This window comes from Elaeis guineensis, chromosome 7 (assembly GCF_000442705.2).
Source record: "Elaeis guineensis isolate ETL-2024a chromosome 7, EG11, whole genome shotgun sequence".
Lineage (NCBI taxonomy): Eukaryota > Viridiplantae > Streptophyta > Magnoliopsida > Arecales > Arecaceae > Elaeis > Elaeis guineensis.
This window is the reverse complement of record NC_025999.2, coordinates 93,180,146-93,199,162: the sequence shown is the minus strand read 5'-3', so window position 1 is coordinate 93,199,162 and position 19,017 is coordinate 93,180,146. Positions and strand designations below refer to the sequence as shown.

Sequence of the window (19,017 nt, the reverse complement as noted above, 5' to 3'; positions counted from 1 at the left end):
GTGTAAGTGCATAGACTCGTCCTTAGGTCTTTAATTTTTGTTGTCCCCCATCTTGTAATTGTACATCTTGGGGTGCCCGATTTGCAGGGATATTCTGAAAATTTTGAGGCATCTGCTGTCTCTGTGATTCTCCTCCATTGCGACGTACAATTGCTTTATGGCCATCTCGTCCATATTTGTAACATTGTCCTTCGGGCCATGTGCAATCTCGTTTTAGATGGGATCCTCCATATCTGTAACATATAATGCTCCCTTGAGGTTGTACTTTACCTTCAATGGCAGTCTGGCTTGATTTTAGGGTCTTTGATTTGAAGGCCCTGATACTTTAACCTTGAGAATCAATTGCTCGACCCCCTTTTTTCATACTTTTCTCTCTTGCTGCTTGAGCATCATTAAGTCTTTTTTCTATTATTAAGCATTTGTTAACAACTTCTTTATAAGTGGGCAGCTCAAATACAGTCACTAATTGTTGGATTCTATCCCTTAGTCCATTCTTAAATTTTCTGGCTCGAATATTTTCCTCAGCCATCAATGCAAGGGCATATCTGGACAATTCTTCAAATTTGGCCGCATATTGAGCAACTGTCATGTGGCCCTGTACCAGTCAATCGAACTCTTAAAATTTCTGGAGTCGGACACTCTAAAGAAAATACTTCTCATAGAAGATCTTTCTAAATTCTTCCCATATAAAAGGTACATCATTTGGCCCTATCTTTCCAATTTCCATCTCCCACCAATCGGCTGTCTCACCTTGTAACATAAAAGTGGCAAAAGTGACCTTATCCTCAGCAGGACATCTCAAAGCATAGAAAACTTTCTCTATTGCTTTCAGCCAGCTTTCAGCTTCCATAGGATTTGAGGTCCCTGAGAATGCCTGTGGTGCATACTTTTTGAAATCTAATAAATTGATTTGACGTTCATACTGATTTTCAGCTCCTTGTTACTGCTAGGACTGTCGCTCCTGAAACATTTATTGTATGATCTGCTGTTGTTGTCCCTGCTGCACCTCCAATATCCTCCTCATATCTTTTCTGGCAGCAACTTGTTGTTGAACTAGTACTTGCATTAACTGAGCTGCAGTAACTTGTTCCCCAGATTGAATTTCAGGTTCTCTTGGAGTTTCTTCCCCAGGAGTGACCTCTGCAGGCTCAGTAGGATGTTCTTGTTGTGGTGCATCATCAACAGGTGAGGGTGGAGTGTTTTCTTGTTGCATAACTGGCTCCCAAGCATTAGAGCTATCCACAAATCAAGTAGGTCTCCGATTACGTCCATGCTTAGTCCCTCGTGCCATGTCAACCTACACAGTTTCACTTTAGTTAGGAAAATTAAGAAAATATCTCATATTAGTTAATTTCTATCTAAAGGTCTACCCATATACTCTCTCTGAAATGAACCCTAGGATTCCTAAACCTAAGCTCTGATACCACTCTGTCACGCCCCGAACCCAGCACCTGAGTTGGCCACGTGACACGGCCGCACAAATCCTAGAGCAGCACCCTAAGGATCATGTAAGACCTAAATAATTAACACCTTAAAATTTTAAATAACAAAGTAAATACCAAATAAATCAACCGAGTCACAACTTCAAATCAAAAGCAAACTTTGTTCAATATAATTATTTAAATGTTCATTGGTATCAGAGAATTTAAACTAACTGAACTACTAAAGGCTTCTGTTCTTATTTGCTCTCGTCTAAATCATCCAAACTAAGCATCCTGTGAGTCTGAAAAAAAAAACAAGAAAATATGAGCTTCTCCAGCTCAGTAAAAATCACTGCACATGTACACCAAGCCAATAGATAAAATTAATATTTTTAAAACCAATACAATTTTGTGAAGACTCGTATGTATATAATAACTCGAATATTGACATAAACATGCATTTAATAAATATGGATCATCACATATCATCAAGTGAAGTCTTCATTCATTGTTGAATTACATGTTATATGTTTCATCTTTTCACATCTTCAGTTTGACAATCTTTTATCCCTTTTGGCTTTAGACTAACTCAGAGCATATCTCAATCTCTTTCCAATCTAATTTTTTTTTCTTTTCATATAAGCCTTTCAAGGCTGTCCCAGAATGAGCTCCTAGCCGGCTATCCCACGTACGAAAGCCCGTGAGAGGTTGTCCCAGGCATAAGCTCCTGGCGGGCTGTCTCAGGCATGAGCTCCGGGCCGGCTGATCCACCTATAAGCCAGTGGGGGCTGTTCCAGGCATAAGCTCCTGACGGGTTGTCCCAGGCATGAGCTCTTGGCCATCTGATCCATATGTCGAGGCTAGTCCAAACTATATCCTTTTCATTTAATTATTGATTTCATCGAATTAATTTCAAATTACCGGATGATCAAATTGATAAGTCATATCCATAAGACTCATACCATCAATCATAGAAATCTTTTCATAACATGCTCATGTTTAAAAAGAATCATATAAGCCATATATCGGTGTCTCAAGCATAGAAAACTCATCGATTATAAATCTAGTAATGCAAAATCAACATTATAAAACTAACGACCAAATAATATATATGGTGATGACCATGTACAGGATTCTTACCTCGATCAATGAGAAATCAAACTCACAGCCTTACAGTCTGAATATCAAAACCCTACTCATTGTCCTCCTGTTCGTTGGACTGTTCTCCTATCAAACAAATCAATTTAACCAAATTAATTTTCTAAAAAAAAATCATATATTGAGGTTTATCGGAACCCTTACCTGTGTCCCAATTTTTTTTTATTTTATTTTGAGAAGAGAGAAGAGATTTCTTCTCCTCTTCCCAACGATCAAAGCAGGGGACCCGACCGCCATCCCGAATGCCTCCCCTTCACACAGCCAGGGTAGGCCATCTTCGGCCACCCTCCTCGGCAACCCCGGCGGCGGCGAGGCTACCGTCCCGATGGCAGCCCCACCCGTCCTTGTTGCCGGTGATGGAAGGAAAGAAACAACACAAACAAGGGTGCCCTGTTTGAGCCCGAACCGGCATCTTGCTGGCTTCCAAGCACGCCGATGGCCGGAAAGATCAATCCGAAAAGAAGGGAGAAGAAACATACCTTGTTCCGGCGGCCAAAAATAGCTCCGGTGGCCCCTCTCTTCCGAACAACCACTCACGGCACTCTTTTGAAAATATCCCTCAAATCCCTTTAATTTCTTCGAAATTTTTGTTGTAAGGTCCTAAGGGAGGGAAGGGGATCTTTATAGAGAAGGTCTTCTACCCTAGCCGGACTCCTCGAGTCCCGATTTCATCGGAAACGGAGAGGAAGAAGACTCCGATTAGGAGTCTTCCTCCTGTTAATTTTTCATTCTTTTTTTTTTCGTTGGGCCGTCAAGGGTTTACAGGCCCAAGAACCTGGGCCGTTACAGATGTATTATCTATACCTTGTCAAACCTACATTTATCAACTCAAAAACAAGTGTCCGGAACCATTATCAAGCCAAGATAGGAGTGGAATGCCAAAGATGTACATGCAGCACTATTAATATGGCTATTCTTTCTTCTGAGTGTCCGTAGCATTTGATGAGTAAATCTGTCATTTTTTAGCAATTAAGCAACCAACATCCTTGGCTCAGTTGAATTTATAATGCCATATCCTCAGATCAAATCATAAAGGTATTAATAAACAAAATAGAACACAAACTGCACCATGTTAACCATCATAGGAGAAATTTTGTTTGCAAGTTTGATGAATTCTTCTATACAAATACAATTACCAAAAGTAACAATAGACCCACAAAAATTGTTGTGCCCACAAATAGGACATATATACATTTACACTTTAAAGAAAAAGGGTGATGGTGTGTCGTGGGGCATGTTTAATTTCACTTTCAGAGATTTAGAAAAGAAAAGAAAATTAAGAATAGAAAAGCATTGAATCTATATGATTTTTCTCCACTAATTTATGCAATTCAGATTCCATGTGTTTATGATCTATGTGAAGTGAACTATGTGTGGAAGAAAAGAAGCAAAACTATCAGTGCACAATGCTGCAAAGTTTAAGTGCCAGCTTGTGCTGTGCCATGCTGGCACTGGGTCGACATTGCACTTATTAAGTCTTTCGTAATGTTTTAAATTAAAAAGGACTCCTAAATACATTTTTAACTTCTCAAGTTTCAGCATGGCATGACATTCATCACTGGTCAACGGCCTGCGCACCTGGTGTTGCTGGCTCTTAAGCACTTGGATATATGCAAAATAAAGTTCAAATCAGATGAGCACTGAATGCTTCTACAAAAATTTTATGAAGCAATTTTGGGATATAGGCTCCAAGGATGCACACATCTGGAAAATGTAATGTAACCACAAGATGGCCAAGAATAAGGCAATCAGAATTCTACATTCTTTAGAGATGGTATATTGAAAAAGGATGAGAATCTGAGCACCTTGCTAGTATGATGTAGCATCATACTGGAAAGGATATATGAAGAGGGCTGCTATCAACGTTCATGAAACTTAATGGTGGAATGATGAAACCCAAAAGGCAATCATGAAATAGAGCTCTTGCTTCAAGCAATAAACGACAAAATGATATCTAGGAGTTTAAAATATATGATGAAAAAAGCAAAAAAGACAAAATAGAGCTCCTACTTTCTTGATGTTTTCTGGTGATCAAGTTCGTTCACCACTCACCACATAGGACTATAGAGGCCAAGGTTTTTTGAACCAATACCGGACGCTATTCTGGTCGCCGACCTGTATGGTACAGTACCATACCGACATGCGGTACGACAGGCATGTCATTTTTTTTGTTTTTTAAGAAGTATTTAATGATTTTTTTTATTTTTTGAGAAATTTTGATTAATAAAACTATTTTTTGATCCCAAATTGTGTTTTTAGGAAAAATGAGTATCCAAAAAAAATACCACCTTTTTACGAAATAACAAATAATTCAAAAAAGAGGCCAGATGTTTAGATTGACAGCCCTGACAAGTTGGCAGCCCTTTTTCTCTTTCAATTTCATTAAGTATATCTATGATCTTGCAATTCTTTGATCACTTTTTAACTAGCGATATCCGAACTATAACTAACGATATCCGAACTATAAAGTCTGAGGTACTTCCATAATTCTGGTGCTTGTATTCAAACTAATGTTTGTATCACTAAAAAAAATACTTAAATCAACACGGGAGCTAAGATCTACAAAGTCTGAGGTACTTCCATGAATTTAAAAACAAAAAAAGAGGGAAGATGAAGAACGGAAGCTAGGATCGAATACATACCTCTAATCAAGCTTGATCGCGCATTTTCCGGCCGTTCTTGAAATAGAAAAGGGACGAAAGATGCCTCTGCTGCATTAAAATAACAAAGAGAAAACCTTTCGACTTCCTCTAGGCCTTTCCCCCTCTTAAAACAGCCGAATTGGCTGGTTCGTTCCGAAACAAGGCTGAACCGCTTGGTTCGGTCCCCATACTGCCCAATTCGAGTCCTGACCGAACCGTTCCCTAATTTTTTTTACTTTTTTCTGTGTCAGTTTTCACGATCAAACCGAGCCGTTTAGCTGTCGGTTCGGTTCGGAACACCCCGAATCAGGCAGTTCGGGGCGGTTCCGAAAACCATGATGGAGGCCTTTTGACCATGTCAATTTCTATCATTTCTAGCCCATAAAACCCTTAATACCTTGTAGATGCAAAACTATTTTATGCAACAATTCAGGACCTCATCCAAAAGGCTGGCCAGTAGGTATTATTTAGGTTCATTGGCCTTGTATAAGTATCCAAGATTTTCTTAGTGAATAATCAATGTGGGACTAAATACATGCCCACACAGATCCTTGCATTTTATGTCCTTGTTTTAGCACCTCTAAGGTAGGCATTTTGATCACCTTTTCAAAAGTCATACTGCAATGGTCCCAAGACTATGGATGAGGTCAATATGCTTTTCTGAAGCAAGACTATTTATTCTATAAAGTCAGGCATTTTTTGAGGGAAAATCACCTAGAAAAATAAAAAATGTGCACACCTCTTGATTTATTGCACAAACAACTACAGTACAAAATGAACGATAAAACAGGAAAGTGAGAATCCATTCTTTTATAGGAAGATATACCTTCACAGTGCCCTTGCACATGTGGAAAACCATATCCAGAATTGTCCACTTGTCTGTCAGATGCAGAAGCTGATTTAGTTGACTTGGTTGGCAGATTTTGGCCTCTGATGTTTCCATCTAATACTTGGTCATCATTCAAGAAAGACAAATCAGCCCCATAAGCATGCAAACTAGATGGGGCAGGTTCATCAGCATAGTTGGCAGAAACATCAAATATTTCTGATACAATTGGGCCACTTCTGACAGATGGCTGATCAGCTAAGGACCATTCATCATGTTGCCGAAAACCAGCACCTCCAGGGTCACGATCGATCTCTATAACATTTGAAACATGATCATGAGGAGAATGTGATTCCCAATTCAATTCTACAGGCAGGACTACGTTTTGGTAGAGCATGAAATTGCTGTGTGATTCGTCACCTGCATCACATGATTTGGATTGAAATCCATCAGTTGCCACAATAGTTGTGCTGGAAGCCTCTCGTTTGCATCTACCCATCCTGACAATATCAGCCATTGTAGGACGAGCTGGTGCTCCTGACCAATTATGTTGGAAGCTGAATGGCGGTCGTGAGGAAAAAGAAAAGTTATCAACTGGACCAGTTGCCTGCGATGTATTCATGGAATCAATTGAAGCAGTTTGCACAATATGTGTGCTGGAAGCCTTTCCTTGGTGCCCAACCATCCTGACAGTATCAGCCATTGTAGGACGAGTTGGTGCTCCTGACCAATTAGGTTGGAATGATGAGACCCGAAAGGCAATCATGAAATAGACCTCCTCATTCAAGCAATAAAGGACAAAATAATGCCTAGCAGTTTAAAATCTATGATGGAAAAAGAAAAAGACAACATAGTGCTCCTACTTCCTTGATGTTTGCTAGGTGATCAAGTTGGTCATCACTTACTGCATAGGACTACATGGGCCTTTAATTTGACCATATCAATATCTATGATTTCTAGCTCATAAAACCCTTCCCATCTGGTAGATGCAAAACTATTTTATATCCTTGTATTGACAACTCTAGGGTAGGTATTTTGATCGCCTTTTCTAGAGTCATACTGCAATGGTCCCATGACTATGGATGAGGTCAATATGATGGTCTGAAGCAAAACTATTTATTCTATAAAGCAGGGCATTTTCTTGGGAGAAAGTCACCTAGAAAACATCAAAAAAGTCCATTCCTCCCAACTCATTGCACAGATAACTGCAGTACAAAACGAACAATAAAACAGGAAAATGAGAATCCATTTTTTGTATAGGAAGATGTACCTTCATGGTGCCCATACACATGTGGAAAACCATATCCAGAATTGTCCACTTGTCTGTCAGACACAGAAGCAGATTTAATTGCCTTGGTTAGCAGATTTTGGCATCTGATGATTCCATCTGATACTTGATGATCATCCAAGAAAGATAAATCAACCCCATCAGCATGCAAACTAGATGGTGCAGGTTCATCACCATAGTTTGCAGAAGCATCAAATATTTCTGAGACAATTTGGTCACTACTGACAGATGGTTGATCGGCTAAGGACAATTCCTCATGAGAAGTTGGATGAATACCAGAACCTCCAGGGTTACGATTGATCTCTATAACATTTGAAACATGATCATGAGAAGAATGTGATTGCCAATTCAGTTCTACAGGCAGGACTGTGTTTTGGTTGAGCATGGAATTGCTGTGCGATACGTTCAACCCAACTACATCACATGATTTGGATTGACATCCAGCAGTTGCCACAATAGTTGTGCTGGAAGCCTTTTGTTGGCATCTACCCATCCTGACAATATCAGCCATTGTAGGACGACCTGGTGCTCTTGACCAACTTTGTTGGAACCAGAATGGCGGTTGTGACAAAAAAGAAAAGTTACCAACTGGACCAGTTGAACGTGATGTATTTATGGAATCAGCTGGAGCAGTTGCCACTATAGGTGTGCTGGAATCCTTTCCTTGGCATCCACTCATCCTGACAGTATCAGCCATTGTAGGATGAGCTGGTGCTCCTGACCAATTAGGTTGGAAGCTATATGGAGATCGTAAGGAAAAAGATAAAGTATCAATTGGACCAGTTGAGTGTGATGTATTTATGGAATAAGAATCGCTGCAAAGATGAGCAAATGAGAAAAAAAAAGAACTAAATATTAATGTCCCTACAGTAAAAATTATCAAATTTTATCCCAATTATGCAAATAAAATAAGGAGAAAAAGTCCATATAGTTTGTTTGCCATTTAATAAAAAGCATACTTACAATACAACAAAAAATTATATGAACAAAAGCTTGTTTGCTCTTCGGGCTTCTTGATATTGCATGTCATGAGAAGTTGCTCGAACTCGATGGTGTACTCTTCTATGGTCATATCGTGCTGCCTAAGATTGTGGAGCTTAAATTATTTACTTTAGCTATATTTTTTAGGTAGGAACTTATGTTTGAGTTCATGATGAATCTTGTCTTACATTCAGATATTGCTGCGTCCTTCATGCTCACATCATCGCTTCAAATTGTCCCACCAAATAAATGCATACTTCTTAAGCTTGATACTTGTTTCATATGTCGATCATCAGGAACTTCATTAAGCTTGAAGACCAGTTCGACCATGCAGAGCCAAATCAACAAACTGGTCAGGTTGTAGGCGTTTTTCAAAGTCAGGGATGTCTATTTTGATACTAAAGTCATGATGGCTGTAATATGGTATTCATTCACATTACTTTCGGGTATCTTCTTCACTCAATGAAGACACTTTTCTATTATAGAACGGATCGAAATCTTGCACTTTTAACACTCGCTTTCATCATCAAAGGGAAAATAAATAAATAAGTTCATTTTTTACTGAAGGGTACTGTATCCTCGCTGGGCTCGAAACCTTTGATTAAAATTACCCCTTCATTAGTGAGTTGAACCTGACTAACGAAAAGTGACCGAAGGTAATCTTTTCGAACTAGAAAGCTGCGAAGCAGACCTTATGAATTGAACCTAATTTTTCTTTTTGCTTCTTTTTCTTTTTGGCGAGTGTTAAGCACCAAAGAAAAAAAGCAAAAGAAAAATTGGCAGGTTCCGATACTAAATCTATAACAGTATATATCGGTGTTCACATTGCTTTTGCCATTAATGAAGCTGCGGATTTTCTAGTTAAAGTTGTTCAAGTTGGGAGTGCAATTTATCAAATTCGACATCTCACAGATCTTACTCATTCAACATGCTCTTCGATGTTGTGGTGGCAGGCGACATATTGGAACCGTGCTCTCCAACCACTATCAGGGAGATGTTGAACTTGGGCTAAAAACTCAATGGAGGAAGGATATGTTGGTACAACCGATTATGGAGAGGTAGAAACCCCACGACTGCATGTATGACACAAGGGTAGATAGTAGTTGGAAGAAAAATAGGGGTATATCTCTCTTCCAAGGCTGAAAACATTGTCTTGACAAGCCACTCCAAGGATAAAGCCCTCAAATGCCCACTTGCAAACTCTAGGAATCCACCAAAGCGAGTAGAGAAAGAATAGACAAAAGGTAAGACAATTCTCACAAGAGAATTCTCACGAATCAATAACTCAAGTTTCTTAAATATAATGACAAAAGGAGCCCCAATGGTGGTATTAATAAGTAATACAAGACAACTCTTTTCTTCAACCTTCCACTACGGGATTCTAAGTCCCATTCTAACTCAGAAAACTTTAACTACTTTCTTAATAACATCAAAAGTTCTCAAAAGGGAAGTTTATAAAGTTCAAAACTAGCATCAAACTTTCAAACAAGACTAAACTCATATTGGGCTCCAAGCCTTGTGCGTACGAACCCATGACCTATCCGGTTGGGACCCATGACTTGTGCAACCAAGACTCCTAATCCTCGCAGGGTCACGTGCATCCTAGGCGCTCCAGCATTAGGCTAACAGAGGGAGAAAGGGTTGGGGGGGAGGGCTATCAAACCCCCATCTCCTCCGGCCGCATGAAAACAAGGGCGGAGCCCCTGTTCCAAATGCTCCACCCCTGTCATGGACATGTATAACATTAAGAATTGGACAATGTTATCATAGTTATACATGCCTATCACAATTATAGATTTCTCCCACAGATATAGACAAGGTTCAATACCATTATGTGTCAATCAGTTGCAGAAACAAGCATGGTATGTTACAGAATCTCAATTAAGAATTTGACTTATACAAGCATGACTAATAAGAACTTCCCTTCTTTTCAAATTAAAAAGCCTAAGCTGAACTGCTAGACGAATCAAATTTAGAACTATTCTTAAGCCTTGTATCACTTTCTTAGCAGGCTAGTAGCAATATTTCACTTCATTCAACCACATCAAATCACACTTCCTTATCTACTGATCCCATCTTGTCACATTTGTACACTATTCTAGACTCAAATATTGCCGTATATGAATAATATGATGAAAAGTATCCTAATGCAATTCATATCAGCTTTAATGTTAGCACAGTGCGGAACAGGCCTTGAACATATGAGTTGCCCCAAAAAAGAGGTGACAATAATTTTAAGCATCTCTCAGACCAAAAATATGCGACTATTTGATAAAAGAGAAAAAAGCACAAGTTACCTAAGTATACACATTAAAACCCTACTTTTCCAAATTCAACTGTATCCACAAAACTTTAACTATGGATTCCATAAATATATACATCAAAAACTCTGCTTTTCCAAACTCAATTGCATCAATAAACCTATGTAATATCATTCATACAAGTAAGGTGGGTCGAACCAATATGGGGGCCCAAACCGATTGGCTATCAAGTCAGGATAGCGGTTCACCCCGATTCGCCAGACTATATTTCAAGCCTTTTGAGATATTGAAAGAGGGGGGCCCCAACCGGTTCAAACCCTTGCGAACCAAGCAATTTGCACTGGTTTTACTCCAAAACTGCCTGATTAAGAGCAGTTCATGGCATTATCCGAAAGTACCAACCAAATCGTGCCAGTTCCATGCTGGTTTGGTTCGATACAGGTGAACCGAGCGGTTCAACAGACCATGCATACAGGCCTTATGACCCATCTTAGTTTGTGATTTATTGAGAAACTGAAGTCAATAATTGATTATTTTCAAATTCAACTGCATCGACAAACTTCTAAATATGGATATCATAAATATATACACCAAAAACTCTACTTTTCCAAACTCAATTGCATCCATAAACCTAACTATAGAATATCATACATATAGGTCTTATGACTCATCCCAGCTTGTGATTGTATTGAGAAATTGAAGTCGGTAACTTTTTCCAAATTTAACTGCATCCACAAGCCTCTAACTACGGATAGGTCTAATGACTCATCTCAGTTTGTGATTTTATGAAGAAATTAAGTTAATAACTAATTAATCCAATCATGAAGGACTCATTTGGTTCATGGGAAGAGGAGGGGGAAATGTGGTCAATAGAAAAATGAAGAAATGCTTCATATTTAGTTGGAGATTTTAAAGGAGAGAGATGCGAAAGTAGTTTTCCTACAGGAATAAATTTTCTACATTTCATGGGAAGGAAAAATTCACGTGGGATACGGGAAAGCCACTTTCCCATGGACTATAAATTATCATAATTTTTATCAAAAATGCCCTTAAGATATCATGTTCTTCTTAATAGATATTTTGAATAGTTAATCTTAAACTATTAAAAATATAATATTAAAAAGTGCCATAATGTAAAGAAATTATGATAATTTCAATATAAAAGTATATAAATAACTATTAAAAATTACCATAATATAAATTAGCTAACTATTAAAAATTGTTAGAACTCTAAAACCCAAACCAATCAAGCTTTGAAAATATATTGTGAATTGTGTAATTTAATAGTTAGTATCATCATTCACCGAACTGCCCCAAATCAGGCTGTTTGAGGCATGTCGAACCGTTCCGACGGTTAACCGGTGTAGTTCAGACATTCCATTCAGAACACCGATGAAAATGAAGTAAGGGAGAAGCGAAGAGAGGAAAAGAGAGAAAGAGGAGGAGAGGGAAGAGGGAAAGGCCGATGGTGGCCCATCGAGGCCTTTGGTGCTCCACGATCCTCTGCAAGATGAAAAAAAAGAGAGATAGATAGAGAGGGAAAGGGAAAAAAAATGAGTGAGGAGAAGGCAATGAGGAAGCTGCCAGAGGGCTATCGGATGGCTCAAATTAGCCTTGCACCAGCAAATCCATTCCGACTTCATTGTTTATCTCATTTTTTAAAAAATATGACAAATCAGAGGAAGCCTCTTTTTCAAATTGCGATGATTGCGGAGCTGATTTGGACTATCCGATGGCCACGACGGCCATCCGTGGCCCTTCGACAGCCTCTCCACTATTTTCATTCACTCCTTTTCTCTCCCTTCCCTCTCTCTCTATCTTTCTGCTCTCATTTTCTCTCGCGGAGGGCTGTGGAGCTCGAGAGGCGTTGCCGGCCCTCCGAGGGCCTCCGCAGCCCTTTGGTGGCCATCGTTGATATCTCCACCGACCTCTCTTTCCTTCCTTCCCCCCTCTCTCTTCCCTTTCCTTTTCCTCCCTGGTTCATCCCTCCTTTCCATGTTAGTTCGGGCCCAGTACAATTCGGTATAGAGATGTACCGCCGATCGGCATGCACCGGGCTGGTTTTGTGTTAGCGATCCTTGGTTAATATATTATGAATTGTAGTAATTTTAATAGTTATAAATACTTAAAATAGCTATTTAAAGTATGTTCTAAACTTTTTTGGTGAGAAACCTTCAAGACCTCCAGACCATGGTGCTCCAAGTATCTGATTCTAAAAATTATGCATATGATATTCTTTTCGTTGTAGTCCCTATATTAAGAGTATAATAGATATTTTACACAACTATCCCAAAAAAGTAGATGCACAACCAAATATAAGTTATCTTAAAAAGTGTGCTATCCTATGCCATTTTTCAAAGTCAACCAAACATGCAGAACTCACTTTCCCAGATTTCATATACCCAGGCATCAGGTTCGGAAAAACATTGTAGTAAGGTAGAATCTTTCCCACAAACCAAAACAGTCCAAAAAAATTTAAACTATAATAACTACAATTGAAATACAACAACTAGTATTGGACATATATAAGCACATCTCAACAAATAAAAGCAATGGCAAGATGAGAACACTGAGAGCACCTACAGAACCTAGAGTGTGGAGAAGCACCTCTTTCTATAAACTCCAAGCCTAAAATAGCCTTTGAGATGACAATGATCCATCAAAAGAGAGACTCTTTAGGCAGTCATGAATGATGGGAACTATGTTTGTTATGAAAGATAGGGTGGGAGTGCTTTGAATGAGAAAGAGCTCAAAAAGAGACAGACAAGACACATGAAACTGTGTTTTCTTTTTTTTTTCCGTCATTTTTTGATCTCCTGTATCTTATTTAACATATGTAGCAGATTTCAGGTAGTAGAGGGCTTCCTTTCAACCACATTCCTTCATGTGTATAAATTTCTAGCTCTTGAGTGTCTTAGCTCAATTGTGGCATGATTTATTCAGCATGAAGCAAGAAGTTATATATGATCCGTAGAACACAAGCTTCAAAATTAATTACATCATACAAATCTACAGAACAGATGGAAGGGAGAAATGGGGATACACATAAATGCATGATTTCCATACTTGGCCACACAATTCTATGCTTGAATGGACCATATGAACAGACAAACACAAACAAGAAGACATTATCCAGAACTGTAATGTACAGGATAACAAGAAGCATCACTAAAATAAAGGAGAATTTAAAAGGGAAAAAATAAATGAAAACTCCTTTCCTGATTCAAATTTCTTGACTGTTCACAAGATTTCTAGAAAGTTTTAGCATTACCAACCTCTGGGGTGTTAGCCTCTGGCTAGAATTATTAACAGCCATGCCTGAGCTCAAAATTGATGATATAGCAATTGGATTTATCCCATTATCGATCTCTTGTACAAGCTTACCATGCATAACTCCAAATTCTGCCAGGATACAGATAAATTTCGATTACATTTATGGATTATAAGATAAATCTTGCACAAATACAAGCGAGAGAACAGCGATCACTTTCATGTACCACTCGAGCTCATTTGCATGGAAATGCTGGGTCCCCCATCCTGAGTATCCCTCGTAAATCCACAAGTTGAACCACTGCTTACTATTTTGGACCTCGACTCGTGGGTCTTTTTAGTCTAATGCAAGGCAGGCAAAAATGAGAGCAAAATGCCTCAATAAAAAACCAATATACCAAAGCAAAGTCCCTGAAACATATAATTTTAAAGTTCGAAGCAGGTAACAATATCCCTTAGAAATGATATGTAGCATTAGTGCAAGAAGACCAGTAATAAAATTCAAATACTTGAATGATTGGGTCTATAGCCCTAGTTGAAATGACTAGTGAAAAAAGACATACCCATATAGATGGATAATGTTTATTAATTATGACTTATGAGTGTCGTACCAAAATCCAGTTGCAGGAAAACTAAAGAAAAGATAAAAGTTCACGACAAACTAATACTTATTGTTGGATTTGTGACATGCGACATTTTTCTTTTCTTTTGAAAAAATATGTTGGGAATGCTACCGCCAGGCATTGAACCCAGGACCTCCTCCCAACGGGAGAGGGTGCCAACCAGCAGTACCAAGTACTGTTGGCATGTTCATGCAATATCTTGTGAGAAAACAACATAAAAATACAATAAATTTTTACAAGCACTAACCTCTGTTTTATTTTTACATTTGCTCTCCACCTCATCAAAAGTATCTAGGAAGAATAAAAGGCTTAATATTAGACTAGAAATATCCAAAAATGAAACATCAGTTATTTTATCCCTACCAGACATGATGCTTGGAATCCAATTAAAGAACTAGAGCAATAACTTCTTCAAAAAAGTCTCCTCACAAGAAAGCACCAGCATGGATCCTTAAATTTGAATGTGCATTGACAAGGACAAATCATTAAGTAAAACACAAGATTACACGTAAACATAACTATAAACATTCCCCCAAATGTAATCAAGATGAACCCCAACAGAAAAGCGTAATAGAAGTTGGAGGGATAAGATATATCCACTGAAGCTACTGATGTAGCATTCCAACCAAATAAACTAGGCTTTCTTAGTTTCTTGGGGTTACCTGAATTTAGTGTAGTTTTATTGGGATGTAGGCAAGCCATAGTTGTCCTGTATGGGCAGTTCTGCTACTCCAATAAGCAGTGACTGCATCCATCCTTAAGGTGGTTTCTCACAACAATTAGATTAGAATATTTGAGATGATGATAGAACATTAAATTTTAATTGAGGGTTTGATTGAACGATAATTCTATTTCTATGGAAAGCCTCGCACATTTTAATAGTGCAAGAAAAAAATTGACAAAGTCATTATAGAAGAAGGAAGAATTTTAAGTACCCATTCCCAAAGATTATCTGTCCATTTTGAGTCATAAGAGTGTCAATTGTCATAAATAAGTATGCTAAATATGCTTCCAGATGAAGCATTGAGAAATTACTATGGTGAACAAAAACCACTAAGCTCATACTTTCTGATTGATTCAGTTTATCTCTTCTTTCACTTATACCTTCTAAAACTTTTCTTCTCCTTCAACTTTTTGTTTTGCATTTAAATACTAAAACATGGTATTATTGAGATTTTGATCTAAAAGCAATCAAAATAAATATAAATTATAAAGTGAATTTGATGAATTACTTCAATATTGTACAAAAATTTAGAATCCTATTGTTTGTCAAAACAAAATTCCTCTATCCACCCAGCTTTTCCCCTTTCACAAAGATCAAATTTTTAGCATAGTCTTTTTTCCTATTTCATTCGGTAGCACTGATACTTACAGAATAAAATTTTGGACCATGACATCATTCTTAGCTGCTTTGGCAGAATAAGTTATACAAATTATCAAATTTCAGATCCTATCTTTATCCCAACTGCTTTTTCCACTCTATTCAGTAACTCAGACCTGGTTCAAATATCATTCATATTCCTGAAGTCATGTCACTATCATTAACCCTTCCTTATGACCCAATAAGTTTGAAGGTTTATATGCTACCTCCAGATGCAATTCCATATAGTTAAGAAGCACATTGAGATGCTGAGATGTGAACCCACAACCCACATCTATATAGAAGCACCATATGTGATGGATTAGAACTAGCAGTGAAAAAAAATAAATACAAGCATCATTGCTCATAGGGATGGCAAGATATGTATTTTAAAAATAAATAAATAAAGATGGATAGTAAGGCCAATAAAAGGCTTAAGCTCTAATCAAGTTGAAAGAGACAGCACCTCCACAAAGGAGAGCAGAAAGTGCAAAGAGGGCATGGCTACAACATTGAGAGAAAACAATAACAAGTAATTTACAAATTCAATAATATTTCTTAGACCAGAGCCTGCAATCCAACAGTAGAATTAAGAGCTACTCAAGGTTAAAAAGTTGTGTTGGTTTCAGGATATTCATTAGGGTCAGAGATCTGTACGGCCAACAGTACCAATCAAAAGTAAAGGAATTCCAATGGCATCAAGATTTTGGCTCCAATTTTTCCTTTATGTGCATACACAAAATCATTTATAACATACCAGTCAACCAACACATTCAAGAAGTTTGACAAACTCAACATACCACAATTAAAGAGAACAACCGCAGAGTGTCAAATGAATCAAGATACATCCTGAAATTCGAAAAACAGAGCATTTCACTTATTACATTATGATGTGTCAACACTTGGCACAAATTTTTCAAAATTTCTACCAAGAAGACTCATGTGCACATGTTATTATATAAATTCAACCATTGTAACTGTCAAACTTTTTATAAAGTTTTCAAATGCCTCTAGCTAGCGAAATTTGCAAATGCTTCTAGCTAGCAAAATTTGCATGTCCAGATAACAAAAACTAGTTACTTAGTAAACATAAATAATTTAGATTTTCTGTAAATGTTATTATCATGTATATTTGACAAACATTACAGCATAACTAGAATCTCGGCAAGCGCAACCAGCATATATCACAAAGGCTATGAATATTAGAGGCATAATAGATGTCGAAGTAGGCATTTTGGATATTTAAAAAACTTCAGGTTGATGGAATCAAGTACGAACAAAAGTTTAGCTTTTGAAAGAAGATATGCTAAGAGCTGAGTACAACTCATCAGGACATCGTGGAACAACGGTGCTTTGGCTATGAATTCAGTAGCCTATCCAAAAAAAAAAATCCTGCTAATGGTCAATGGCCTGCGACAAACAGAAATCCTGTTGAACGTGCTTTCATTTTCCAAGCTAGGGCTTCTCAACATAAATCAAGATCCTATCCTTTGAAGTAAATGTTCTATCTCTAAACTCATAAACCAAATATAAAGTTGTTTTTCATATAATTATGTACCCAAAGACAGGGATTCCATGTTTTGCTTCTTCCTGGTTGACAAAGGGTAAAAGAACAGCATGATAAAGTGAAAACAAGAAAACTACCAAAATCAGCAAAATAACCAAATGAAACTTATTTAGAGCATTATAAAGCGAAAATAAGACAAGTTTCAGCAATAGCAATCAAAGAGGAACACCATAATAACCAAGAGAAGCTTATTTGCGCCAAGAAATTAACTCCCAGTAGACAACGTTCAAGAAGATAAGAAAACAAAGAGACAAAAAAAAAAAAAAAAAATGAAAATCAGAAGAAGAATAAGAGAGCAAAAAGAATGGCATAAAAGACAGTTCCTATAACAGATAAAAATGATTGACTCTCTTTCATCACCAACCCATTCCAAGAACGCAAAGGGAAGGCTGTCTTTCCTCCAAGATATTCTCTTTCTCCATCCACCACTGCCCAAGCCCCTGAACGGAAGAAGGGCTTTCTTCCCTCCAAGAACCACTCTTTATCCTTCCACCACTCCCCATGCTCAAAAAAGAACCACTCTTTATCCTTCCACCACTCCCCATGCTCAAAAACGGAAGAGGAGGGCTTTCTTTCATCCAAGAACTCTTTCTCCCAAACTATATTCAGTGAAAGGAGGAGGACCAAAGAAACACTACAAAGAAGAAGAAAGCAAAAGGAATGACATAAGAGAGTTCCTACACAAGATAAAAACCGGATGATGTTATAAAAGATAAACTGTCTGAGCCCATTTCCTTTCTTCCATCACCGCCCACTCCCAAGGACGGGAAAAGGAGGGCTTTCTTTCTTCCAAGAACCTCCCTTTCTCCTTCTACCACTGCCCATGCCCAAGAACGAACAAGAGGGCTTTCTTTCATCCAAGAGCCCCTCTTTCTGACGAACTATATACACTCGGTTACAGAAGGAAGAGAGAAAAGAACTACAAAGAAGAGCAAGAGCGAGGAGAGAAAGCGATACCCAGGGACATGAGGAAGTTGGCGGCATGGTCGGGGTCCATTTTACACGCCATAAGCGCGGCGTAGATCTCGTCGTCCGACAGGTCCACGACCTCCTTCACTCTCTCCACCATCTCCATCGCCTCGGGAAGGATCACCGTCGCCACTGACATGCCCCCACCACCGCTCTCTTTCTTGCGCCCGCTGCTCATCTTCGCCTCCCCTACTTAAAAGATTTCTCTCCCCTTCTTCAAAGCTTTCTCTCCGCTCCTCGCTCCTCTCCACACCCAAGAATTCCCCTACTTCAAAGATTTCTCTCCCCTTCTTCAAAGCTTTCTCTCCGCTCCTCGCTCCTCTCCACACCCAAGAACCAGAAAGAAAGAGAGGGAGGAAGAAAGAGAGGTTGTGGGTATTTATAGATAGAGATAGAGAGCCAACAACAAATCACAAACCCTCTTCGCTGCGGCTTTTCTTTCGTGATGCTCCGCTCTCTTTGCTTCTCCTACAACAATAACAAAGGAGTAACGAATAACGACACGAGGAGTCTTTTTGGAGGGAGAACCGGATAGAGGCCTCTCTTATTATTATTTATTTATTTATACACTAGTAATCCGTTCTCCAATTAAGAATTAGGATTTTTTTTTTTTTTTTTGCTTATTTAATGGCTTTCTTATTATTATTAGGG

At 38.3% G+C, this 19,017-nt stretch overlaps 1 protein-coding gene across 3 annotated transcripts in view; it reads right to left on the bottom strand.

Moving 5' to 3' along the window:
* Window positions 1-18,862, bottom strand: part of LOC105048574 (uncharacterized) — a 33,013-nt gene extending 14,151 nt beyond the window's left edge. Inside the window, exons 1-7 of one of the 3 annotated variants that reach the window (XM_073260215.1) lie at window positions 18,355-18,862; window positions 14,718-14,761; window positions 14,075-14,189; window positions 13,853-13,979; window positions 7,318-8,150; window positions 6,468-6,770; window positions 6,048-6,362 (exon numbers count right to left, since the gene is read on the bottom strand). In XM_073260215.1, the coding sequence (XP_073116316.1) occupies window positions 6,048-6,362; window positions 6,468-6,770; window positions 7,318-8,150; window positions 13,853-13,979; window positions 14,075-14,189; window positions 14,718-14,761; window positions 18,355-18,544 (1,927 nt within the window). In that variant the 5' untranslated portion in view covers window positions 18,545-18,862. The remainder of the gene's footprint in view (window positions 1-6,047; window positions 6,363-6,467; window positions 6,771-7,317; window positions 8,151-13,852; window positions 13,980-14,074; window positions 14,190-14,717; window positions 14,762-18,354) is intronic. The other 2 variants (XM_073260216.1, XM_073260217.1) reach the window with 2 other exon arrangements.
* Window positions 18,863-19,017: the final 155 nt, after the last annotated feature.